The sequence below is a fragment of the Macrosteles quadrilineatus genome, unplaced genomic scaffold, assembly GCF_028750875.1.
Source record: "Macrosteles quadrilineatus isolate MER2022 unplaced genomic scaffold, UCM_ALF_1.0 Scaffold_7__1_contigs__length_78375512, whole genome shotgun sequence".
Classification (NCBI taxonomy): Eukaryota; Metazoa; Arthropoda; class Insecta; order Hemiptera; family Cicadellidae; genus Macrosteles; species Macrosteles quadrilineatus.
In genome coordinates this window covers 44,633,853-44,661,638 of record NW_026542600.1, presented here as the reverse complement: position 1 = coordinate 44,661,638, position 27,786 = coordinate 44,633,853, and the positions used below count along the sequence as shown (strand labels likewise).

Below are 27,786 nucleotides of genomic sequence, written 5' to 3'. Positions count from 1 at the left end.
AGATTAATTATTCCCTTAAAATGGTCATTTTTCCTATTTAAATAACATTAAGTTAATTTTAATATGAGTACTTAGGTTTGCTGCTAAAGGGAAGATAAGTGTGTTTTTGTTGAAATGTTGATAGCTAAGTATGATTGTTATTGGTTTGCCAATCCTGTAATACTTTACAATTGCTCGAATTCGAGCAACATGTACACTAGTTTGATTAACTTAACAACCTAGCACAGGTACAGATTTGTATATACGCAAAAAATGTAGTGTGAATCAGGTGTGAACTCAGTACCGGTAACCAACAACGCTACTGTACCATCATCATCGTTCACACCTGGGAACAGCTAATTAAATTAAATTTAAAAATAATGGAAAACCATTCAACGAAATTTTGAAATAAATTGAGGCTGCAGTTTTGTCAACCTCAACACTTAGAATATAACTTCTGAATATAATTAGCGTGCTCCACCCGACCTCGTGTTTGCACGACCTGCAGAGACGGGTTCAACTTTGCCCGCTTTGTCGCAGCAGTTCAACACCAACTGAATATCTCGGCAAAATATTCGTTAAAACCCCGTCACCCTCAATATATATTGTAAACAAAATATTAAACGAAATTTGTATCCCTAAAACTCTTTATTGCCACCCACGGGAGCCCTAGCATACGCTAAAGCGGATTTATACAGGTTCGAACACCCGTCAAAGACCCTACCGTGTGTTTTATGTCTAAAAGAATAAAATGAGGGTTAATTGCTAAGTAATAACTCAGAACAATAGTAAACACTATTTAAAGCAAACGGTGAATTACCTGTATTCTCCAGGGATCTCCAATAAAACCCTCAGCTAAAATAACGCTAATGGCAAAAATCACTACAGTAATCACTCTAAGTCACGTCCTATCCTAACTCTAGCAATCGCAGGAATTAGTATGTCGTCGCATCCCTAGCCCACAAGGGATCTCCACTACTTCCCCCTCCCTAATCCTCTAGGGATGGGGAATCAGCTGATTCAATTACCAGCTGATCGGTGACGTCACGAGTTCAAACTTGGCGCTGTCACAACACAACGCCAAGACAGCCGACTAGTAGTACAGGTTATGTTGTTAATGTTGTTATTCACCTGCGCTGACTGTGAAATTATACGGCAGAACTTTAATATCGTTGCTGGTTTAAACAAAAAGTATAATTTCCACCCGTGACGTGTAGCTTAGTGTGCGACAATGTGTATGCATCTTATGTACGTGATATTGTATTCGTGATCGCGGTTCACCACCCTGGCCTAAACAACAACTTTGACCGTACTTCCCAAAGGTGTAGATTAGATATGGGGGTTACACGGAAACGGTTTATCACTCGTTTTGTACACAAAGATGCTATACTGTGACTTGTGAATCTCAAAAATAGTGTCTTTAGTGATTTTGCCAAAAGTGAGGTTATCCCTACTTCAACCCTAGGATAGGCCTAAAACAGCCTATTTACCTTACCATGATAGGTTTACCACTATCACCAACCAGGTAAGGAATAGGCCTACTGATAATTAAATAATAGATATAAAAACTTAACCCCTCTATAATTTTGACCCATTACATAACTGTTTTACAGCACATGAGTTTGCTATTTTGATAACACACTAGTTGTATTATGAACGTGTAATCATATTGAGTTTTAAAACTGTTTTTAGGCAACCTAGTTGAGAACAAAAAGAAGATGATTCGCAAAAAGAAGGAACCTGCTGAGGTCCTCTACACCCAGCTTCAAGCAGAAAACGAATCAGAAGCAAAAGGAGTGTCAAAAAAATCCACCACTCTTTCAAAACGCACTACAGGAAAATGGAGTGTAAAGAAAACTACACTCCCTCAAGATATACATTTTGATTTGGAGACATTTCATAAGTAAGGTTTACAACTGTCTAGTTGATGTAACTGTTTTCTTTCATCTTTTACTGTCAGTCTGAATGCTTCAATGAATGATTACATGAAATACTCAACTTAAGTTAAAGTTGGGGCCGGATGTCTAAAATACCATTTAATAAATTACATTCATATTCAGAATAAAAATACATCCTGCGTTATGTTTCAGCTAGGTATCTGAAATGTTACAATTTTTAAAGTCTTGGCTGTTAAAGCATTTTTATTGAATGTTGTTTTTAAAGTAGTTGCATTAAGTACTTTCAAGGTTGCCTGAGCCTGACTCCAACCGTAAATCCCCTGAAAAACTTAAATCATGTGAGAATTTTTTTTTGCCCATCACTTAACTGTGATGTACAATTCACTAAGCGTTATGTTATGATAGTCCAGTAACTATCACCAGCTCTATAGGTAGCAATAACTTCAGGGACCTGTTTCATAATAAACAATTTATTATTTGTTTACTTCCATTAGATTTCAAAATGGGCCATCAGTTGGTTTACTAATTAATATTAGTTTGTAGTTTATTATGAAACATGCCCCAGGCAATCCTAGTTGTTTCATGGATATTTTAAATTGAGGTTGTTGGTAATTTTCGTTTATTCAAGTGAATGGCAGCAGTCCTAAGATTGCCGGGGCTATAGAATACAGGGGCTGGCTCACGTCGACTAGCAAAGTGGTCCCATTGCCGTGTGGCTGTGACATCACCGGGCTGCCTCCAAAGGTGTAGCTAGCACAGGGCACATATACAAACCGTTCATTTAAACGTTTCCCTAAATTTACAAAATTCAACTGTCCGTATGAAACTTATATCGTTGTAATCTGCATTAACTACCGAATCTGATGGTCCAAAAATATTTTAGTTATGATCAATCATATGTTTTTTAAAGGGGAAAATTATAAGGATTACAAACTTGGGAACTTCAAAAAGTCACTAAGTGGGGATTTTTTTATTTTTGGGATAGAAACAAACTTTGAGCGAGAAAAATATTCATTGATAGTTCTACTTCAATAATTAGTCTGAAAATTATCGATAAAACCAACGGGTCGTTTATTGCTTATCAGGAAGTAAGGCTTCTTAAACTTGGCGATCACATTCCATCGTTCCGCACTTGTCCGCATCGTGCTGTTTATAACTTGATAGTAAAAAAGAATGTATGATCATGATAAAACAATTGCTCTGTTTGTATTTAGTGAAACAAGTAATTAGTGCTAAAACTGTATTTTAATAATTGTGTAGACTTCTTAAGGCTTAGAATGTTGTTTACCTTGTTTGATATTCCTGTACTCCTTTTGTCACATCTTCTAATACACTTGGTTGGGTATCTTTTAGGAATGTGTAATGATTTAGGTAATTTTATATTGTCTGTAGAACAAAGTGTTAATTCGTACAAAATAAGTAAAAGAGCAATTTAATGCGATGGTATTTTTATTATAAAAGTTAACCTATTTCACTGATTTTAGCCACTTACTCATCTTCTGATCATTTTGTCTTCCATCTTCCTCAGAAACAAACAGAAGACACAAATATCTATGAAAGAGCGAAGTTGATTTCCCGCGTATTTGATGCAGTGTTGCCATAACAACAACCTAAAAATTGAGAGGTGAGCGGCAAAATTACCCGCGAGCGCTTAGTAGTAACAATTGTCTTTTGAGACGATTTATTAATGAACTGTTAGGGGTATTTAAGAATTGTTAAGTACAGTACAGTTCCTTATCCGAACTCCTTTTAACTGGACATCGGTTTAACCGGACTACACTCGGCGGAAATGACATCTCTTTAACCAGACAATTTTTATCAGCACATTGGTTTAACCGGACTAGATCGGCAGGAAGTGGGCAGTACTGAAACGACTGTTCTCGTGGGAAAGATTTGAGACCAGTGATCACGTGTCTAAATACAATGCTCTCCTAAATTTAAGTCGAATATCACAGTAAACAGTCTGTTTTAACGAGTTTTTGAGGACGTCTGTTTAACCGGAAAACCTGTTATCCGGACTGGCCACGGTCTCGAGGAGTCCGGATAAGAGGGAGTCTACTGTAATTACTGTGGAAGAACTGATTGACTATAGTTTCCTCACTGAAAGTTTGTGCCTAATTCAACTCGAGAATAAAAATATTCCTCTCTTAGTGACTTTTTCTAGTTTCATTATTGTAGTTTCTCTATGTTTGTTGTTATAAAACCAATTTACTTGTAGTAAACTAAAAACTGTTTGGATATCTGGATTCTACAGTTAATGCAGAATAAAACGATATAAGTATATAAGAAATATGTTCGTCCAACGGTAGGGGAGCGTGTAAAAGAGGGAGATTTTTGCTGGCCGCGTAATGGAAGCAGGCCCGACTGACAGCCCGGTGACGTCACAGGAGGTGGGCGAGCGGGACCATGTCGGCAAGTGCTACATCAAAGACGTGAGCCAGCCCCTGTATTCTATAGCTTCGTAAGAGGGTCACATGGCAATATATTGGTTTTGTGACACCGCAATATATTTTAACTTAACTCTTCCAGCTGTGCTCCAATTGGGGATGGACAGGATTGTACTTTTAGTTGTAGATGGGACAGGATTTTTTTCCCCGTGCCAAAATGGGTTTGTTTGAAAAATCTTGGGTCAACATTCTTGCTGATACGGTAGAAATATTGACAAATATAATCAATTGTATTCTTTGTGGCACTGTTTTTAAAAAACAAATAATTGGTAAAAATACACATGTAACAAACATTGCTAACTACAAAAATTCATATTTGGTACAATTTAACTGGGAAACATCAGTCTAACTGTTTATGGGTTTAAGGCCTTGTTTACCAGTATAAAAGTAGTATTAGCTTTAGTAATCATAAATTTTGTAATGAGTAAGCTACCTATCACAATGTCATAATGACTATGATCTGCAATTGCGGCGCCATTGAAAATATCTCCCGCAGTAATGGCACCATCAAAAACATCTCCTGCAATAAATTAAATAAATAAAAATGTCTTTATTACGTTTCTCTGGTACACCAGCTTTTCAGAACAACTTGGTCACTACATAACAAACTATCATATGCTACTATTTGGCCTTTATCACGGCAATCACGGTGCCGTCTTCAACATGTCCCACATTCCAGTGCTATTAGCAACATGTCCTGCATTCCAGCGCTATTGGCAACATGTATCACGGTCACGGCGACACCATCAACATTCTCGTGATCATGGGAAAGTTGTGACCATGTCCCACATGACAGGTCACAGCACCATTGTAGACATGTCCTACACGGTCATAGTTCCACCGTCAACATTTCCGCAATTGCGGCAGAGTTGTGAATATCTTGTGTGATTATGGATACATCATCATCATCGCCTGGATTCGCTGAAGCACCGTGAACACCTCTCACAATCGTGGAGACATGACCATTGTCACCTGCCATACTGGTGTCATCTCCCACGATTGCAGGGACGTCATGATCTTTGCTTGCGACATGGTAAAATTGCTGATGATTGGAATAAATCCTGTATCAAGAAAATCCCAAATTAAATACATCCCTGTCCCATTGATGGGGAATATATTTTCCCTAAAGATTTTCTGAACTCTCGGGACCCGTCCTTCCCTGTTGGTTCATGAGGTAATTTTTTTCTATTTATACTAATTTAACTTATTGAAACACTTCATACTACCTATTCTCATACACACGTATTTTCTTAATTTTCAGGGTCTTTCACATGAATGTTGTTGCTGAAGTTTTTTATTTTCATAACTTTCCAACAGAAGAAAATGAAAATCCCAACAATGATGAACCTAATGATAACAATGAAGATGCAGAAGATAGCGGTGAAATGTTAGTAGACAATGATAATGGTTCACCCGATCGCTCCTCTTCTCCGTATGAGTTCCGTGGATTCCCCTCCCCTTCTGATGCAGGGTCAAGTTCTCCATTTGATCCTGAAAGGGGATTTAGAGGATTTCCTTCCCCCTCCCAGGAAGGGAATGGTGGATCATCTCCTTTTGACCCTGAAAATGGATTTCGAGGCTTTGGATCCCAGGAGGTCAGTATAAGTTTTCTTTTATACATGCCAAAATAATGTTTTTTATCTTTCGAACTGTGTGGTAGGATAAAAATGTTTGAAAACGCCTGCATAATATAGTATTCCTTGGTTGCTCATCCATCTAAGAACCAAAACTAGTTGCTACTACAGCAATCTAGGATTAACTGATGTAATTAATTGTTAACTGATGTGAGCAATGGATAACTGATGAAGCCTATTGTAATCATGTATTACTCAATGGCGAATAAAATTCTTGATTCTTGATTACTATTTGCAGGTATTTCAAACCATTCCCAGTATAATACAGTAATTCTAGAAGCTAAACAACTCTTTGAAAATTCTTTGCAGATGTGTAGGAACCTAATATTAATCATGAGTTAATTTTATTCATTTGTGTTTACATATTGCATCAGTTTTCCAATTGATTATCAGTTTCTCTATGAAACTTCATCTACATACATTCAAGCAACTTTTATTTATCTCAAACATTTGATTACATTAGTCATAACTTATTGTTACCAAGATAAGAAATCATAGTTAGCTCTGCACTAAGATGCATGTTGCTGTAATCATTTAAAGTTTTATTTTATTTTTATAGTAATTTAATTTTTATTCTGTAATTACCTACCCAGTGTAATCGTATGAAGAGTGCAGATGAGAGGGGTCCAAAAATTGGAAAACACAGAACTTTATCATACAACTTTATTATTTAATATTTTACTCCAAATGTAACAAATATTTTTATGTGTACAAATATTTTACACCTCTAATTATTTTCCATTGACCATGATCCATGACACACAAAATTCTTCAAAGAATACTCCCTTTGTTTAAATTCACCTTTTAATAGGATATGTTCATTAAGCCTTCCAAGGACTTTTGCTTTACCTCCTTCATAGTGCCAGAACCTTTTATGTCTTTTTGAGTTTATGGAACAATACAAATCACAGGGTACTTTGCATAGGGTAGACAGTCGGTTGTTTTGGAGGGATTGGTGAACCAGTTGCATGTTCGCCAGGGATCTACCATTTTCAACATTCTCTTTTTGAAATCTCCAAGTAGAACTTCTAGTTAACAGTTACATATGAGCAATTAACAAAAGCATGCACACTGCATTGACTGAACGACCTTTCATGTGCTACATAACATTCCAGACATTTCACAGAGTTTATCAATGATTTAGGCTGTGCTCTTCATGCAAACTAGGACATTGATTTTGTTGCCATTTTTGTTACTTCCTAGTTAAAAAAATTAATAAAAATATTTAAAATAAACATTGAAGAAACTTATGGCATTGACTAACTGAAAGGGTGAATAAAGATATCAAGTGTAAAACTAAATATAAAAACTTATAAAATTTAAAAATAAAACACCTCTTTAAAACAAAAAATATACAAACCATGTATTGTAGTCACTTACAAAGTCTTCATTAAAAATTCTTTAAAAATCTGTGTAGGCCTATATACAGGGTGTTAAAAAAAGTAGGGACATAATTTGTGTAGTGATTCCTTGGGTCAAAAAGAGAAAATTAAGAACAAAACTTTTTCCAAAATCGCTTTGTTAACCAGATATCCGCCATTTTGTATTTTTTACATTAATATTTTTATCTTTGGATTACTCCAAATTGATCTTTATGAAACTTTGTATATATATTAAGGTAGAAGCGACTCATATGAGAATACAAAATATCTAGGTCCAATTCAAAATTTAAAAATGGCCATTTTTAATTTTTTTAATTTAAATTACAAAAAAAAATGGCTGATTTTATGAAAAAATTTCAAGAACACTTTCATTTAGTATTTAAAGTGCTCTATTTAATGACAAGTTCAAAAAGATCCAATTAAAAAAAATAACTCACAATTTTAGTTGTAAAACAAGGCAAACCTGTCTAACTTAGCCCTATTCAACCTCATCTTACGACTTACGACTAAAAATTGTATTATTTAAGTTATTTTTATTGGATCCGAAGTAGACTCCCTCTTATCCGGACACCTTTCAACCGGACTACAGTCGGTGGAAATGACATCTCTTTAACCAGACAATTTTTATCACAGTTTAACCGGACTAGATCGGCAGGAAGTGGGCGGTACCGAAACCTGAAACGCTGTTCTCGTGGAAAAGATTTGAGATCAGTGATCACGTGTCCAAATACAAAGCTCTTCTAAATTTCTCTTTACATTTAAAGTATTTGAGCTGCTCCCGAAATACCTTATTTTAGGGTTTTGGGCAAAATTTTGATGCCAACAAAAAAAGGTACGGTAGGCCTACTTTCATGACCTTGAATACTTGAATGCTTGTCCTTGATAGGTAGTGCGGGTGTTAACACTAGTGTTGGTTCTTATTACTGTATTATTTCTGTAGTATCACCGAAATAATTCCAAATCATATAGGCTCAATTTTTTTATAGGTGATCTGATTTACCTAGGTACATTAATTAATAACGGAAATCTAAAACATTAACAATGTATTACAATGTTGTGTCTTTCCTTTAGCCGAACAAAGGAATTAAAATGTTGTTACATTAAATGTTGTTAGGAAAATATAATCTATTTATAAAAAATCAAGCAGTACCTATTGTGATTGTCTCTCCTATTCGAGGCAAATAACAATTAATTAGACATTTTAAATATATAAGCTCCAGTAATTGTCGTAGACCTATGCCTAAGATTTTGAGGATTAACTTACTGATTAAATTTACAGGTTAAATGTCAATACAGAAATGCATTATAGTAGTATTAATAAATATTTTTAAATAGAGCCAATGAATTTTAAATAAAGGTTAATCAATACTACATCATAAAGTGGTAATTTTTATGGTTTGTTTTAAAAATTTGTCAATGAGTAAATACAAGTAAATTTCTTTTATAGTAGGCTATTAGTATAGAACGGGTTGTCCTCTTAATTTTGTTTATTCAATATTAATTTGGTATCTTTCAGTACCCATATTAAAAAAAGTCTGATGAACCCAGATATTCTTGTTTGTCACCATTTTAATTTTAAAGAATGGTGGCCTTAGCTATAGAGACAGCTGATCTTATCCAACAACATAGCTATTAGGTCTGTTTGAGTAGCTCATTCAGAACACTTGGTCCTTCAACACAACTATACTATCGCTATACTAAAACAATTTTTTCTAGAAGAGAATGTTTAATGCATAAACATTGTTTTTAGCTGAAAACTAACATATTTCTAACCATTTGGAGGGAATCGTAGCCGTTTTAGAAATCGTTATAGGCGATAAAGGTACTTTATATACTATACCGGGTACGTTATTCTATTGCATATGCTAGGCAACTGTTATCTTGTTAGTCTTAGAAATACAGTTAAAGACGGTGGACCGTATATCTTTTATAAATAAAAACAAATTTTTTTAATAAAACCGGTACGTAATTTAATCTGTATTTCCGTAAATGTCAAGCGATTTTAGAGTTTAGGAGAATAGGACTGCACCTAAGAAACCTTTATTAAAACTTTTAATGAAGGATACAATTATTCACTGTTAAGTGAAACAAAAACCTTAATCGAGAAGATAGGCTTCCACGATCACTGCAGATTTTCTAATCTTGGTCTTTGGAAATTATATCGAACAAGGAAAAGGTAAACAAAAGACTTGTCACACGTGGTTATAACAAGCCATCCACAGTATACCAGCAAATTAGAAATATCAGTACAAAGGGAAAAACATCAGTTGTAACTATTGAGCAAATATTACACTGAAGATTACTCGATAGGAAAAAATAGTTCCGATCAAATACTGATTATTTTACTTAGCCCTCTCCCACCAAAACTGAATCCCCGAAGTATTGAGGCATTCTAAGTAAACTAATTACATGTGGGGGTTGTAATTGGCATAAAACTATTGCCGTATGCTAAATCCCAAAAAAAATTATGTAATTTTGTTTATTACATATTTTGATCTGCTTTAATTGGTGAGCGTAAAAGTCGAACAACCGGTTTCAATGACTAGAGGGGAGAAAAATTCTCTGCGAGAAGCACTTATAAGTGTATATTATTATTTATTTTGGTTTAATTGCAAACTTTTACATTACAGAGTTGTTATTATTTCAGCGATCAAATGTCTATGGTTTGTAATAAAAATTTTTATTTCCACAGATAATTTATATAGGCTACACAGATTATTATCACTACAAAACTTGATTGTTCAATATTTCACATTTACTGAAAACGCTAATACCAATGATCAATAGGCTTATTATTGTAAACAACTTGTTACGTAACATTTTTGTGACATTTTGAAATCCACTGTACGACCAAATTTTATTGAAACATACTTAAAATAAACAGTTATTTATGTCGGCTACTAGATATACCTATAGTGTTTTTGTACACTTAACTGTAAATGTACACTTGTTGCACACTTAGAATTAAACAGTATCAAGAGCAAAATTCATTGTATTGTTCTTAGCCAAATTTGGATCCAAAGATGATGAGGTTAATCTATATAAAATACCTGGATTTAATAGTTTTGCTCGTTGCAATGACACTTACAGAGCTGGAGGTGTAATTTGTTATGTAAATGAAGAGGCCAATGTATTACAAATTAATATTGAAATGATTACAGCTGATATTATGGTTATGCAGGTAATAATTTAAAAAAACACATTTTTTAGTGTTTTTAGTATTTATAGATTGTTAATGTACTATGAAATTACTTTTTATAAATGAATTATCTGATAAATTAATTGATTTGAAAAATAATACTATTTTTATAGGAGATGTGAATATTAATTTATTAAATTCTAGTCAAAATAATGTACAGAGCTTGTTAAATAATCATGGTTTTATATCTGTTGTACATAATCCAACTAGAACTACCAACACTTCTAAAACGCTTGTTGATCATATTTTTATCAGACATGCCAATTTAAATATATTCAATAGTGTAATATTTGATATAGGATTAACTGATCACTGTTTATTAGGTTTAAAGATGTACCATTCAAATAAGAGCATTATATCAAAAGAGCAAGATAGTTCATTCTATTTTCAAAACACTGTGAAGTATGATTTAGTGAAAAGAAAATTAGAAAGTGAAAACTGGGAAGAATGTTTCATTACAAATGATGTAAATTATAGTTACAACATATTTAATGAAAAACTAGCGTCTATTGTAAGTAATTCTATGCTAAGCCGTAAACAAAACAGACTACATAAGTAAAAATCTTTCAGTCCCTGGATAAATTCAAACTTGATTAAAAGATTAGATAAGCGTAAAAAATTGTATGCTATACATAAAAAAAGACCTTATGACTTAACTTTCAATAATTATTTCAACCGTTTCTGTGAGGAATTACGAACAGATATAGATACAACAAAAAATGATTACCTAACAAATAAAATTAATAACTGTAATGGTGATTCTGCTCAATACTGGAAGTTAATCAATAATACTGTTGGTAAAATGAATTTATTTCAAATAGTCTTTACTTGCTTTTGTCAGCTGATTATTTAAATGATTTAAATTAGTCATCTGCCAATGTTTTGTTTTTAGTTTTTATATACACAATTCTTGTTCAGTTCATGAAAATAAAATAATGTTAGAAGTGTTTGTTAATCTGTGAGTTTATCATAAATTAAGATTTCCAACATGGTGTCAGGTTATTAGAAGAATTACAATAATGAATGGAATACCTCTACCAGATCCACTTGACATTTCGGACAAAACAAATGCAGCAGAGAAATGGATGTTATTCAAGGTCCAATGGAACAACTATCTAACTTTGGCTGAAGCGTGTGGTGGCTCAAAATGCAGCAAGATAACAAGCAAAAAAGTTCAGGTAGCTTTATTCCAGTCTCTCATTGGAGGTAAAACATTACAGCTAATAAATAAAATATGCAATGACAAGGCCAGTGTTGATGAGATTATTGATAGACTAGATGATTATTTTAATAATGCTAAGAATGTTACTTTTGAGCGCTTTATGTTTAATAGTGCTACACAATCACCAAATGAGTCTTGTAAAGAGTATATTAACAGGTTACATGAAATGATAGGAAAATGTGAATTTGAGTCACTGTCAAATTTATCTAGGCTTGAAATTGAAGAGCAGCTCTTATGTGATAGGTTAGTAGTAGGTTTATCAAATAATGACTTAAGAAAACGGCTCTTATCAAAAAAAGATCTGACTCTTGATAATGCGACAAGCATATGTCTTTCTGATGAGCAGGCTAGTAATCTTGCTAAAAAAATCAATGAACGTAGAACTAACGAGACTGAACCTTCTACGGAAAATATAGTTAATGAGTCGTTTAGAATAAACAGTGATCAAAAACTTCTTTCGTGTAAATTCTGTGGGGGGAAACACCAAAGAGGAGCAAGTTACTGTCCTGCGTTTGGAAAAGCGTGTAGTTTATGTCGAAAAAACAATCATTTTGCTAAAATGTGCCTTAAAGCAAAAGAAAAGATTAAAGTAGTAAGCTCTGCTTGTGAAGATACCATTCCTGGAGATTATGTAGACAAAAATGACATATATGAAATGGAAGATGACATTCCAAAAAAACGTCTATTCGTCCATTTGAAAGTCCCATTGAGGAAAGGTAATCGAATCCTAAAATGTCAACTTGATAGCGGGGCGACATGCAATGTAATGAGTTACGATATTTTGAAGGAGCTGGTTGGAGTTGATCGTCCAGTCCTCCAAAAAAGTAATACAACGCTTACTTTCTATGGTGGTGCTTCAAAGGCTTCTCTTGGGAAAATAACATTGCATGTTATATGGAAGAATATTAAGCAAAGAATGTCGTTTGAAGTTATCAATACGAAGCATATTCCATTGATTGGAGCTCAAGACTGTTTACGGTTAGGGCTTATTGCAGTAGATGAGGATGTTTTTGAGTTAAAGAATTCTCCAAATCCAAGCTCCATTCTATCTTCTTTTCAAGACATTGGTCAAGGTCTAGGATGCTTTGAGGGTAAACATAAATTTAGACTTGACGAATCTGTTGTTCCTGTAGTGGTTCCACCTCGAAGATATCCTCTGGTTTTACAAGATGAGATAAAAAGTGAAATACAACGTCTTCAAGAATTAGGTGTAATACGTAAGGTAACGGAACCTTCCTCATGGGTCAGTGCTATGGTTGTCGTTAAGAAACCGAACAAGTTACGCATTTGTATTGACCCACATCAACTAAACAAAGCTATCCAGCGGTCACATTATCAGGTCCCCACTATAGAAGAAGTTGCTCCAAAACTTATAAAAGCCAGGATATTTAGTACTCTAGACCTAAAAGATGGGTTCTGGCATATAAAGTTAACCGAAGAGGCAAGCAAATTAACGACATTTTGGACTCCATTTGGGAGGTACCGCTGGCTAAGGATGCCTTTCGGAGTAAAGTCAGCTCCAGAAGAATTTCAACGGCGAGTACACGAAGAGCTGGAAGGACTAAAAGGAATTTTTACGATTGCAGATGATGTCGTAGTTTACGGCAGTGGAGACACAGATGAACAAGCTTTAGAGGACCATAACAAGAATCTGCATGCATTGCTTGAGCGAGCTAGACAAAGAAATATAAAGTTCAACATGAATAAATGTAAAATCGGACTGAAGGAAGTTAAGTACATGGGACATGTTTTGAGCAGTGATGGCTTGAAAGCAGATCCTGACAAGATATCAGCAGTCTCAAATATGAAAGAGCCTCAGAACAAGGAGGAAGCTCAAAGGTTCTTGGGATTTATCAATTATTTAAGTAAATTTCTGCCAGGACTGTCAGAAGTAGCAGTTCCAATAAGAACTCTAATTAAAGAAGATGTTAAGTGGACGTGGCAGGAATTACATTCATTGGCTTTCAAGAAATTAGTTAACATGGTGACCAACTCTCCAACCCTACAGTATTACAATAAGGACTCTCCTGTGACGTTGCAATGTGATGCAAGTCAGTTTGGTTTGGGTGCTTCGCTATTGCAAAATGGTAAGCCAGTTTCATATATATCAAGGACTTTAAATCCAACAGAATGCCACTATGCTCAGATCGAGAAAGAATGCCTGGCAGTTCTATTTGCCTTTGAAAGGTTTGAACAGTATTTGTTCGGTAAGTGTGATATTACGGTAGAAACCGATCACAAACCTCTTGAGACTATTTTCAAAAAACCTTTGGTCAACGCACCTAAGCGGTTGCAAAGAATGTTGCTGCGATTGCAGAAGTTTACATTTACTGTTGTTTATCGACCAGGTAAAACAATGCTTTTAGCAGATTTTTTGTCACGCGCCCCAGAAACTAAGTATGAATGCAGTATGCAGGACAATTCAGTAATGATTTTTGAAACCTCAATGAACAGCTCGACAAAGGAGTTTGAACAGTGTAAGTCCTTAGAGTACATAAATGTTACGGATGAGCGTTTAAACCAACTGAAAGAACACACATACAAAGACCCCGTGCTTCAGAAGCTTATACCGGTGATTATAAATGGTTGGCCTAATAGAAAGACTCAAGTTCCCAAGGAGCTATGGAATTACTGGCCTTTTAAGGAAGAGCTTGGAGTTGAAGACGGACTTGTCCTCAAAGGAGAGCGGATTGTTATCCCAAGTAGCATGACAATTGAACTAGTCCATAGAATTCATTCTTCACATCAAGGGGTTGAATCATGTATAAGGAGAGCAAAAGATGTATTTTTTTGGCCGGGAATGGCAGGAGATATAAGAAAAGAAGTTGAAAAATGTTTAGTATGCAAGAAATATGCACCGACTCAACGGAAAGAACCCCTCTTACTTCAAGAAACACCATCACGACCATGGCAGCGAATCGGGGTTGATTTTGCTCAAGAAGGCTCAACTCACTTCATTATTGTGACTGATTACTATTCGTCATTTTTTGAGATTAGGAAAACACAAAAATGTACCTCTGAATCATTGATTGTTTTCTGTAAAGAGTTATTTGCAAGATACGGCATTCCAGACATTGTAGTTGGTGATAGTGGCACCCCTATATTAAGTCAAGCATTTAAAGATTTTTCAGAAGAGTGGAAATTTAAGATAATTACTTCCTCTCCATATCACCACCAGGCAAATGGAAAAGTTGAATCTGCTGTAAAGATATTTAAGAGTATTTTAAAAAAAGTGAGAGAAGACAAAGGCGACTTTCAGCAGGCTCTTCTTGAGTTGAGAAATACACCACTCAAAGAAATTGGTAAGAGTCCAGCTCAGTTGTTAATGTCTAGAAGAACTAAAAGCTTTGTACCCACTTGTGAAGATCTGCTGCGTCCTAATGTTCCTGTGAAAGTAATTGAAAAGTGGGATAAAAAGAAAGATGCATACAAAACATATTTTGACAAAGGAGCTAAAGACCTCGCCCCACTGATACCAGGACAAGTTGTTTGGGTTCAAAGGAAACCTCAAGAGAGAAGGGATCCCTGGGTAGAAGGTAAAGTTATAAAAAAAGAAAGAGATCGAAGATATGTGGTACAAGTTGGTGGAAACTTATATGTTCGCAACAGACGCTTTTTAAAGACATAAAAAAAAAGTTAAGAAAGGGAGGATGTTGGTAAAATGAATTTATTTCAAATAGTCTTTACTTGCTTTTGTCAGCTGATTATTTAAATGATTTAAATTAGTCATCTGCCAATGTTTTGTTTTTAGTTTTTATATACACAATTCTTGTTCAGTTCATGAAAATAAAATAATGTTAGAAGTGTTTGTTAATCTGTGAGTTTATCATAAATTAAGATTTCCAACAAATACAATAGGCTGGAAGGATTGTAAGAGTGTCACAAAGATTGAGTTAGATAACGACACTGTTATAAGAGACCCAAAACATGTGGCTGAAGATATAAATAGTTACCTAATCTCAGTGCATGACCTTGGTCAAGGTCATGGGTGTCCACTCCCTCCCCCGCCCTAACCATTGCATTTCCAACCACATTCCTTTTACATTACTCCAACCACTTACAATGAGGTTTTAAGTATTGTTAATAGCTTAAAAAACAAAAAATCTACTGGCTTTGATCATTTTACCATTGATTTAGTCAAGAGAATCTGTGAATTTATAGCACCTGTCCTTGTTCATATAATTAACTTAAGCTTCTCAAGCGGTATATTTCCTGAAAAATTAAAATCCAGTATAATTGTTCCGATTTACAAGAAATGTTCCTCTACAAAATTGATAATCTAAGACCAATTAGTTTGCTCTCAGTTTTTTTCCAAAATTATCAAGAAAATCATGAAAATTTGACTTACCAATTATTTAGATAACCTACATTTTTTTAGTAATTGTCAATTTGGCTTCAGGAAGGAAAAATCTACTGAAGAAGCATTGATTACAGTATCAAACAATATTTACAATAGTTTAAATAATAACTTAAAAACCACCAGTTTATTTATTGATTTCAAAAAAGCATTTGACCTTCTTAACCATGATATTTTGCTTTCAAAATTAAATGCAGCAAGAGTTGCTCTTAAGTGGTTAAATAGCTTTTTAACAGGAAGAACACAGCAAACAAAAATCTTAAATGAAATGAGCTCACCCCGAAGTGTTAAAGCAGGTGTACCACAAGGTTCAGTAATCTCAGCAACCCTATTCCTAATTTTTATTAATGACCTCCTTAAACATCCCTTCTGTAGACAGATTAGTGCTTTTGCTGATGACGTTGCATTATTTTAAGACAACAAAAACCCCAATTTACTGTACGATGATATAGTTTATGATCTGAAATTGTTAAATTCTTGGTGTACTGCAAATAAAATGCAAGTAAATGTGGATAAGACAAAGTATATTATAAATACTTTTGATTTTCAACTTGACTTAAAATATCACACTTGTGATTGTAATGTGAATAATATATGCAGGTGTAAAGCTATAGAGAAAACTAATAACTTTCAGTATCATGGGGTAATCTTAGATGAAAATTTAAATTGGGAAAACATGTTATTGCCTTGCACACAAAGACCAGGTCTGCCATAAAAACTTTCTATTTTTTAAGGAATTTTTGCAATCAATTTTTATTGAGAACACTATATTTTTCTCTCTTCCATTCAAGATTACAATACGCTATACACTGCTGGGGAGGTACATATAAATTTCTTATTGATAAACTAAGAATCATTTGATTAGGCTAATCCACTTGCTAGGGGGTTTCCCGTGTGCATTTTATGTATAGAAAAACACCCTAAGGGATCATGTAGGTACTATGTGGGTTATCATTTTTCACGTGAGTGCCAGCTTGGCATGGTGGGCATAACCTCAGAATCCACCATTTTAAAAATGGCGGCGGCATTTCTTACATGAAACTCATCGGGAGTTTATATCTCGAAAACGGTAATATATAGCGAGTTACTTTTATTAAAATAAATGTTGCATACTCAATAAGGAACAACTGTTGTATTTACAAAAATGCCCTAAATATAACTATTTAGGAGTAGTTGAGCAATTTATGCTAATGTAACCTATAAATTTTTACTCTGTTTGACAAAAACATTCTAATATCTTTGAAAAACCCTGTTCTTTTTAATTTGGCACATAGCACTAATTGCTCTTTACATCTAAGGTCTAAATACCCCCACCGCAGCAAACCTTCAGAATTAGCAAACATTTACCTGGCTGCATTTCTACTAAAATATTAAAATTGACAGAGTGATTTCCTATTTAAATGACATTGATTTGTAATGAGTACTTGAGTTTGCTGCTTCAGGAAAGGTATTGAGGTTTATTTTTATTGAAATGTTGATAGCTTAGTATGAATGAAACAACATTTTCAAATAATTTGATTATAATATATCCATAAACAAGGAAACTAAAACAGTTTATTTATTCTTCATAAGAATAACATGGGAATTTTAAATTGAATTTTTTTATTATCTCCGTAACTTTTGGGCATACAAAAACGCTTCAATATACAAAACTTTTTTTTTTAAGCTCTACAAAATGGTTTGGTTTATTATAAAACTTCGTGTTTTTAGGGTTGAAATCGGAAACATCTATTTTTACCCAATAAAACTCCCCATAAACCCCCGTTTCCATATTCCGATCGTGCTGGTTAATAGTCCAAATTCGTCTGAAAACGTAGGTTTACACGTTTGTGATAAATTTCATTAAAATTGGATTATTTTTGCTCGAGTTATCAAATTAAGTCGTAGTTTTCTCTTCGGATACAGGATGTCGTAATGTTGGCTTTACACTTTATGAATGGATTCTCTTCGGAAGGTTTGCAGGAATTGTGGATGCGACTTGGTTCAGTCAGAACTTCATGATGTGTACTAGTTCACATTATAGCAAAAAGGCTTGAAAGTAACCTTTGCTCAGTTCTCCCAACACTCCATATTTTAACTGGCTGTGACTTTGCCAGCAAATTTGGAACAAAGCGTGCTACCCTAAAATGTAATCCAAGTACTTTGCTAATGGACTTTGGAAAAGATTGAAAGGAAGGGATGGAAAAGTTTAAAAAACACAGAGAAGTATTTAGTTCACATTAAAAAAAAGATCGTCAGTGTGAAGCTATGAATGATCTAACTATGAATGATCTAAGACACTAGATCACTGTCACTGTACTGGAGTCTGTTGTACTGTCACTGTACAACGAATACTCTTAAATAACAGCATCCGTTGCTCGTGAAGAAATTCTGTCTAGTAGAGCTACTAGACAGCATATCTTACATGATTTTTATTGTACATACATCCAAATCCATTGCTTGGAAGAACACGTTTTTCAAATCGATACTTTAAAATTTTTATACAGTGATGGTGGTTACTCTTTGTTGGTTTTTGGTCAAAATTTGATTTCCAGCTTTGCCCAAGTGATCTATTAGAATGCTGCAACTGCAAAACCTGTCCCAATCAAAGCTGCACATGTGTACGAAACTAGCTGGCATACCGTGTTGTCCTTTTTTAAATGTAGAAGTGTTCCTATAGTTGACTGCCGCAATGTACACAAGTACAGGGTGATTACCGAGAAACGCATGTTTTTCAAATAACGAGTACTCAGGTAATTCAGAGCAAAAAATGTATTTATGAGTGGAAAAACAGTGTACACAATATGCAATTTCAGAATAAATTAATTGCAATTTAGCATTTAAAAATTACATTTCTAACGTGGTGGTTAGAGAACATTGATAATTTTACGGGTCGCCTTCTGCTTTGATACAGCGTTGAAGGCGTTCCTTAAAACTTTCTACGGAATTTGCTAACATATCTCTAGGAATGGCGTTGATTTCCTGACGAATAGCTTCTTTAAGTTCCTGTATTGTTTTTGGTTTGTTTATGTAAACTCTAGATTTAAAAAATCCCCAAAGAAAGAAATCTGGAATTTTAAGACCTGGTGAGAGCTCGGCCAAGTGACACCACCAAAACGTGGGATAACTCTTTTAGGTAATGTTCACCGAAGAAATTTCATTCTAATGCGAGCTGTATGGACTGTTGCCCCCTCTTGTTGGAACCATACGTCATTACGTATCTCGACACGATGATGGCGCAGTTCTGGCAAGAAATATTCTTCCAACATGTCTAGGTACCGTTGTGGATTCACTGTCACTGCTCTGCCGTCGCGGCTAGGACTCTGAGCTGTTGCAAGGCGCACTCTTTCAACCGTCTCAGGGGTACTAACTGTCCTTGACAGTCCAGGAGGTTTTCTCTTAAGCAGAGATCTAATTGAGTTTTACATTTTGTATCCAACGCAATATCGTGTTACGATCAGGGGTAGTGCCATACCGTGCAATGTTAAAACGTGTATGAAAGTCTCGCTGAGTCTGAGTGACTGATTCACCATTTGCGTAATATCGTCGCATGACAAACATACGATGGCAAAAATTGAAACTGCACACTTCCCCCTACACATCGCAACAACTTCTGGCCGTCGCCAAACGATATTCCTTGTGTACTACGAAAGTCAAAAACATGCGTTTCCCAGTAATCACCCTGTATATTGTGAACAGTTTCATTTTCTGATGACTATAAAAGGGAACAGATATTTCTCTTAACCTAAAAGGCTTATAATTTAGATCCAATAACTGCACTCAAATTTAATGATCCACGAAACTAGTTCAATATCAATACAATCAGTCCGAAGCAGCCTACCACCAATGTCAAGGTACAGGTTGTGTTAACGAGACGTCAATGCTTGGCCGATGCACCATCTTTGCCGCCGGTCCCGTTCCCGCTCCATTGCTGTTTTAATATAAATGTTATGAATTATAACAATAATTTCTGTTACATCCGTAGATTTATTATTAATTGTAATAATAAAAATTCATAATATAGAAAGGTCTATATTTCTTTTAAAATTTGTATGCGACATGTAATAACGAAAAATTAATTTAAAAATATTTTATATCATTTTAATAACTTATATATCTGTCAGGAGCTTCTCGAATGCTTTTTGCGGGTATTTTACCTTAAATTAGAAGAAAAAATTGTGCTAAATGCCAAATTACAAAATAACAGCTTTTTTATAATTATTAGATTTTTTGGCAACAAAGATAAAATGTATAGGTTAAATATGAAAATTTTTAATATTTTAGTAGAAATGCAGCCAGGTGAATGTTTGCTAATTCTGCAGGTTTGCTGCAGTGGGGGTATTTAGACCTTACATGTAAAGAGCAATTAATGCTATGTGCCAAATTAAAAAGAACAGTTTTTTTTTTTCAAAGATATTAGAATGTTTTTGTCAAACAGAGTAAAAATTTATAGGTTACATTAGCATAAATTGCTCAACTACTCCTAAATAGTTATATTTAGGGCATTTTTGTAAATACAAAAGTTGTTCCTTATTGTGTAAGCAACATTTATTGTAGTAAAAGTAACTCGCTATATATTACCGTTTTCGAGATATAAGCTCCCGATGAGTTTCATGTAAGAAATAAATGCCGCCGCCATTTTTAAAATTATGGATTCTGAGGTTATGCCCACTCTGCCAAGCTGGCACCCACGTGAAAAATGATAACCCACATAGTACCTACATGATCCCTTAGGGTGTTTTTCTATACATAAAATGCACACGGCTACCCCCCTAGCAAGTGGATTATATTACAAATAGTGGTAAGAGAGATTATTTGTCCTTTTAAAAATACTTCCAATTCAACACCTGTTCGTTTATAAAGTATTAAGACTTTTTTATATTTGAAGTGGGAATAGTGGAACAAACAATCTTTCATATAACACAAGAAGCAAGAGTTAAAGATTATTTAGATTACCCAAAGTAAACAAATCAGTATTTAGACAATCTTAGTACAGTGGGCCAAAATATTTCTACCAATTACCTCACAATATCAAAAGCAGTGCAAATTTAAAGTCATTTTCCATTCAAATAAAAAAGTTGTTATTTGAGAAGCCAAATATAGAATTTTTAAATAGTGTTGTAACATAAAGAATTTTTTATATAAATCTTTGCAAATTTAACGTTTTGTATTGTAATTATTGAATGTGCATACATTGTTTTAAATTGTTGATTTACATTATTTTACACTGCTTATATAGGATTCATTTTTTAATATATTTTTATTGTGAATATCTATTATTGTTATAATATTGTTATTTTAACTGTCATCAAGACGCCACAGAGAGCGGCAAGGTGTTTTTCATGTGTGGACTGGACTGAAAATTTATAGAATGTACTTTTTATTTTTTATTGAACATTGTCACATTAACTGGATGCTGTGGCAACGTAATTCCGAGTTTTTATTTTATTTGTATTTTATGTAATTATGGTGGAATAAATCATTATTTCATTCTTTCATATTTCAAAAATAATAACTTGACATCTAAAAAACTGTAACCCTGAACTAAAATTATGACTTCAACATTCCCCTTCATTCAAATTTATCTTTCTTTCAACACCAAAATCAGGAAAATCCGTCAAGTGGTTGATTAAGAATTGTGAAATAAAATAACCCTGTCATGTTTTAATATGTATGATGATCTGCCTAGAATGAAGTGGCGTACCTAAGTCAACATTTTCAAATCTGAGTTCTATACTACAAAATTGGGCTCCTTTTTAGTTCATATGTTCAGTATGATAGTGGTGTAAGTCATTAGTGCAAAAACTGACCCACAGGAGCAGCATAAAAAATATTATCCAACCAAAACAAAACAGCTGTTGGACTGAGAATGACAGTCAGTGTTGTAAGCCATATGATGTGTAGCCTACTTAAATATAATGTTTTATGCAAAATAAATAATAAAATATTAGGCCAAACTGTTTCTTCATGTACAACCTGGATATTTAAACGGTTTTATTCACAGACACAACAAATACTCAAAACTTAGTTCCCATGATTTACATGACTTTCATTAAATAACCTGGTTTTTAAACTGTCATATTTTATATATATTAATTTCTCTTCAAACCATTTTAAAGAGCTTAAAAAACAAATAATTCAGTATAATAGTTTTTGTCTGGTTATCAATTACGTAAAAAATCCCAAAAATAAAAATAAAATTATTCCTGTTTTGTTTTTATGGAGAATTAGTAAACTGTTGTAATTTTCTTATTTCTGTGTACATGTTGATCAAACCTGGCCAATTTATTTATTTTATACTAGGCTATTGATATTTTACTAAAAAAACTCACTTTGGAAATTCGCTTAGTCTGCAGGTTTGCTGTGGCAGTGGTTTTATTGTGTTCTTTACATGATTTATTGCTGTTCAGTGTCCAGAAATTTTTGTTTTGTTTGAGTAAGCACACAGTGCATTTTTATTACTGAACCAAGGTCAATGACTTAACATATCACTATTGCACAATACCAACTGTATTTTGATGATGTAAAATGCAAATTAATCATCACATTAACGTCCATTTATATAATATTAGGGGTTTTATGGGTTTGTAATACATGTTTATGGCATGTTGGATTATCCGTCGTCTCCCTCCCCCCCCCCCCTTTACCCTGGAAAATCGAGGTTATACTGTATATGTATAAATACAAAATGGCATCACTACAGCTTATTATTGGTTATGAAATAGTTGACTATAAAAAATAAACTAAGTAAAACAGAAATTATCAGTGCAGTAAGATGTAAGTTAAATAAATAATTGTACTTTTCTTGATAAAATATGTTTATTCTATTTCATAAATTTATAATAAAAAATATTAAATTTATTTTATAAAAAAAATATATTCAATTTATTTTTCAACCTGGAGAAACCAAGTAGTTAAGGTTAAAATCACAGATAAACTTGTGCTATTAGCTGACTGATATCAGGTACCTGAAGTGACCCTTGCCTTGGATGGACTTCCTTGGTTTCCTTATCAAACCAGTCCAAACCCGAACTTTGTTATCAGTGTTTAAAACTTGTCCTCTCTGACTCTTCACTTAGTATCTTCCTCTTCTCTTGGAATCAGGACATGGTATGTTTAAACATTCACTAAAACTGTACTTAACAAAATAGACTTGTTAATCTTACTGAAATATTAACTTTTTAGATATTAAATTTACAACAAAACACAACTTTCTACTATCATGGATCCAACTTTTATATATTCAACTGGACTATTTAAACCCATTTAAAAAAGGCAAAACTACTTATAGACTCTGGTTTTACACTGGGGAGTGTTATAGTAGTTTGCACAGATGATTTCCCCTGCAGAAAACAAAATTTCACATCCATACCTTGCTCTCAGTAATCTGCAATCTAGTTTGTACTTAAATGGAAACATTCACTATACTTAAAACTCTTAGGTGCAAACCAATGTACTCACGACACAACTTGAACAATGGGTTCCTTCTTTAACCCTCCCCTCCACTGACCAATTTATGTTGCCCCCATGTGCTCAATAAAATATACATATTTATGCATTAGTTTAGTAGATCCTCATTAGTGGCATTTACTTTTAGGTAAAAACTCCCAAAATATTTTGTAGATATACCTCTAGGCAATCAACACCCCCGATTGTGTATTGTGTGGTTATTAATGTAACATTTTGTATTAATAAATAGTTTCATTTAATTTCATGCTGCACTATGCATGTTATTAAAGTCAACTTATTTATTGTATTGTTCTTATTTACACTTAACTTTTTTCCTATGAACTAATCTATTCTAATTTTAGGATATATCATTACCTGTTCCTGCTCAGTCCGAAGAGAATGGAGGCGGGTCGGCTCAGCCCCAGGAGGTTTATGATGGGGACAATTTAGTCCCAATGGTTCGGACTGTGAGTATTTTTAACCTACTATAACTAATTAAGTTTCATTATCCTGTTGTCACTAAACCATTGTAAATCTGGTGGTGCCATTGTGTATATTCAATTCCTACTACTAAGTCACACAATCTCCCAATGTGTACCATGTTCAAATAACGTGTTTAATTTGTAGTAGATACAAATTAAATCCATCATTAAATTGATATCTAATCTATTTTAATCATTGGAGAAATTATCTAATGAAATAATGCTCCAACAAATTATCATAACAGCTTTTTATTTTTGCATGTAAAGAAACAGTTGAAAATAACAAATTTATACGATGTGAGTACAGATTCCACATGTAGTATTCTGTTTATACGTCCCATCTATATTGACCTGCTGTAGAGAACATAAAATGTGAGTGAGCCTCTCGCAGAACTTATATTTTCTCTTTTGTTCTTTTCATGGAATTTTTCAACATCTGCTTCTTCAATGGACATATGGAAACCCGATAGACACATATTTCTAAATTTCCCTCTAATTTTGCACATTTATTAACTTTGGCGTCAAAGTTTATTGCAGATTCAGCAATTTGTTTTTAAGTCTCTATACCTTCTTTGACTATATTTGTTATCCTAGTCACAATTTCCGTGTTCATGAAAAATTACCATTTCTATTTTTACAGGTAAGAGTAGAACCACTACGGTTTGTGGCCAAGCCAAGCCGAGTGGATATGCAGCACTTGAAGCAGGTTATGCTGGGAATCATTCGCCGCGCTATAGAAGACCGGGTAAGATTCATATTTCCAATTCGTCACTAAGTACTTCGTCACAAACTTGGGATGTATGTTAAGGTAGGAAAGACAAATGTTTGAAAAAATATTATCTTGGTCCAATTCATGATGGTGGCCATTTAAATGTTTTTAATTTAAATGACTAAGAGATAAAAATATTTCAAACACATTTTTATTTTAGCACTTACAATTCCCTATCAAATGACACCAATTTCAACAAGATTTTGAATAACAAATAACTGAAATATCATAATTGTTGGTACTTTGGTATTATACCAACCTCACCTAATAATTAAAACCAAACTTAATCTATGGTTTAGGTGGACATTGTTTTAGGTTAGGTTAGGAAGATTTTGTTATTAAAACATAAAAAAACTTATTTGGAAGTAGATTTGTCGATGTGGACGGTATAATACCAAAGTACCCAATTTTTATTTGGAAAATGAGGTAGAATAAGGGTAAGTGTGCCACCTCATTGCACCTCATTTTACAAATAAAAAATTGTGATATTTTAGTTTTTGTAATATTTTTTATTCAATCGTATGCCAGTAGTTAAATGACAAAAGTTGTTCTGAAAAAGTGATGTGTATCAGAGAAACGCTGGCTATTAATAAGATGATTTTATTTATTTATTCATTATTTTATTTTATCCTTTTGAACTTGTTGTCATTTGATAAAGAATTGAAAATTACAAATAAAAATGTTTCTAAGATTTTTTCATAAATCAGCCATCTTTTACTAATTTAAATTATAATCATTTAAATAATTACCATTTTGAATTGGACCAAGTTATTTTTTTTCAAACATAGGTCTTTCCTACCTTAACATACATCCCAAGTTTCATAAAGATTGGTTTGAACAATCTTAAGACAAAAATAAAAATGTTTATGTAAAAATAAAAACTACAAAATGAGGGATATTGGTTTACGAAGCAATTTTGGAAAAATGTTATCATTGTTTTTCTCTGTTGATATATATATTAGTGATGGGCGGATCCAAGAAAATATCGGTACCGGATCCGGATCATGAAAAATTTGGATCCGGATCTGATCCAGATACACACTGTCATAAGGGTGGGCTAAAAAAATGTAATATTAACTTAAAGCAAATTTAATCATACTGTTTAAAATTAAATTTGTAATGTTTAAAGGTTAATATAAAATCTTAACTTATATATAGAATAATGTCCAGGTGAGCCCAAAATCCCTCATTTTTGGGGGACACTAAACATTTTTGAAATTATAAAATGAAACTTTGTGCTAAGTTTGCTAGACCACAAGGAAAAAGTCTTAGCAAGTCAAAAAAATCTGTGTATATTTTACTATAGTTCGATCTGGAGTATGCTATATCGTTGTTTTTGCATGCAACGTCCAATTTATTTATGCCTGGATCACCTCTTGCTAATCTCTTCCTTAAATTCGTTCCAGGTCCACGGTACTGATAGCCGTGTATGTGAAGTTCTACAGGTAAAATACCCTGTGTCTGTGTACAAGAAGACTATCTGTGTCCTAACTGTGTTCTAACTTAGAAAAATATTAGATGGGGGAGTCTTGACTTTTTATTGACCCTGTATGGACAAAGATAATCTTCTTGTACACAGACACAGGGTATTTTACCTGTAGAACTTCACACACCCGGCTATCAGTACTGTAGACCTGGAGCGAATTTAAGGATAATCCAAGGGGCAAGGGGTAATCCAGGCATGAATAAATTGGATGCTGCATGCAAAAACCACGACAAAGCATACTCAAGATCGAAGGTTAGTAAAATTAGATCAGTGGCTGACAGCTTATTAGCTTGGGAAAGGGTAAAAGCTTCAGACTCTAGTATTGGTGAGAGAGCTGCCGCCTGGGCAGTTACTAATATAATGAAAACTAAAAGCAAAATGTGGTGTGGGAAAAGGGCAGACTTCAAAAATTAAAAAACAAATAAGAAAGAAAAAAACCTGCTGGGAAAAAGAAAAAAATCCCAAATGTGCCTGCAAGAGGTAAAATAAAAGTGGTAAGTGGCTCTATTTGAGACCTTATACCGGATCTGGTAGTAAAGGTAAAAAAATGTACTCATAGGAAATAATTGAAAGACTTCCATAAAAACCATTAAGTAGTTTGGATTAGTAACTCATGGACGAGATGATTTTCACTTTGAGTCGAGACAAGATTTTTTTAATTCCCAGGGGACAGGATTTTTTTTCGGGACGAGATTTAATGGAAAGTTATAAAAAAATTAATATCTAATTTTTATGTTCAGAAATATTTACAAGTTTTTATTCTACTTTGTTTTTAAGGTAGATATTAACAAAGTTCATAAAGTAAACTAGAAGTAAAATAAAAGAATCTAAATGGCAAGGCAATGTCTCAGTGTTTGTATCTTGATGCAAAGAATTTATATGGAAAGGCCATGTCTCAGTGTTTGTATTTTGATGCAAAGAATTTATATGGCAAGGCCATGTCTCAGTGTTTGTATCTTGCTTGATGCAAACAATTTATATGGCAAGGCCATGTCTCGGTGTTTGTATCTTGATGCAAAGAATTTACATGGCAAGGCCATGTTTCGGTGTCTGTATCTTGATGAAAATAATTTATATGGCAAGGCCATGTTACGGTGTTTGTATCTTGGTGCAAAAAAATTGATATGGCAAGGCAATGTCTCAGTGTTTGTATCTTGATACAAAGAATGTATATGGAAAGGCCATGTTTCAGTGTATGTATCTTGATGCAAAGAATTTATATGGCTAGGCCATGTCTCAGTGTTCGTATCTTGATGCAAACTATTTATATGGCAAGGCAACAGATTTGTTTATTTCATACTAAGCTATGAAGATTTATATAAAAAAAAACACAGCTTATTACCTTCCCTGTAGCAGCAAACCCAAGCACTCATACAAATTAATGTTTATTTAATTAGCAAATAAATCTTACAATTTAAGAGAATATTTTAGTAGAAATCCAGCCAGGTAAATGTAAATTTGTTAGTCTGAAAGTTTGCTGCAGCGGGGGTATTAGAATGTTCT

The 27,786-nt window shown here is 33.7% G+C and overlaps 1 protein-coding gene across 1 annotated transcript in view; it reads left to right on the top strand.

Annotated features, from left to right (window-relative positions):
• The window catches only part of LOC128997968 (condensin complex subunit 2-like), a 63,974-nt gene that overhangs the window by 35,169 nt on the left and 1,019 nt on the right, over positions 1 to 27,786 (top strand). The window contains exons 11-14 of the mRNA XM_054423841.1: positions 1,672 to 1,882; positions 5,586 to 5,919; positions 23,909 to 24,013; positions 24,669 to 24,773. Coding sequence (XP_054279816.1) covers positions 1,672 to 1,882; positions 5,586 to 5,919; positions 23,909 to 24,013; positions 24,669 to 24,773 — 755 coding nt within the window. The remainder of the gene's footprint in view (positions 1 to 1,671; positions 1,883 to 5,585; positions 5,920 to 23,908; positions 24,014 to 24,668; positions 24,774 to 27,786) is intronic.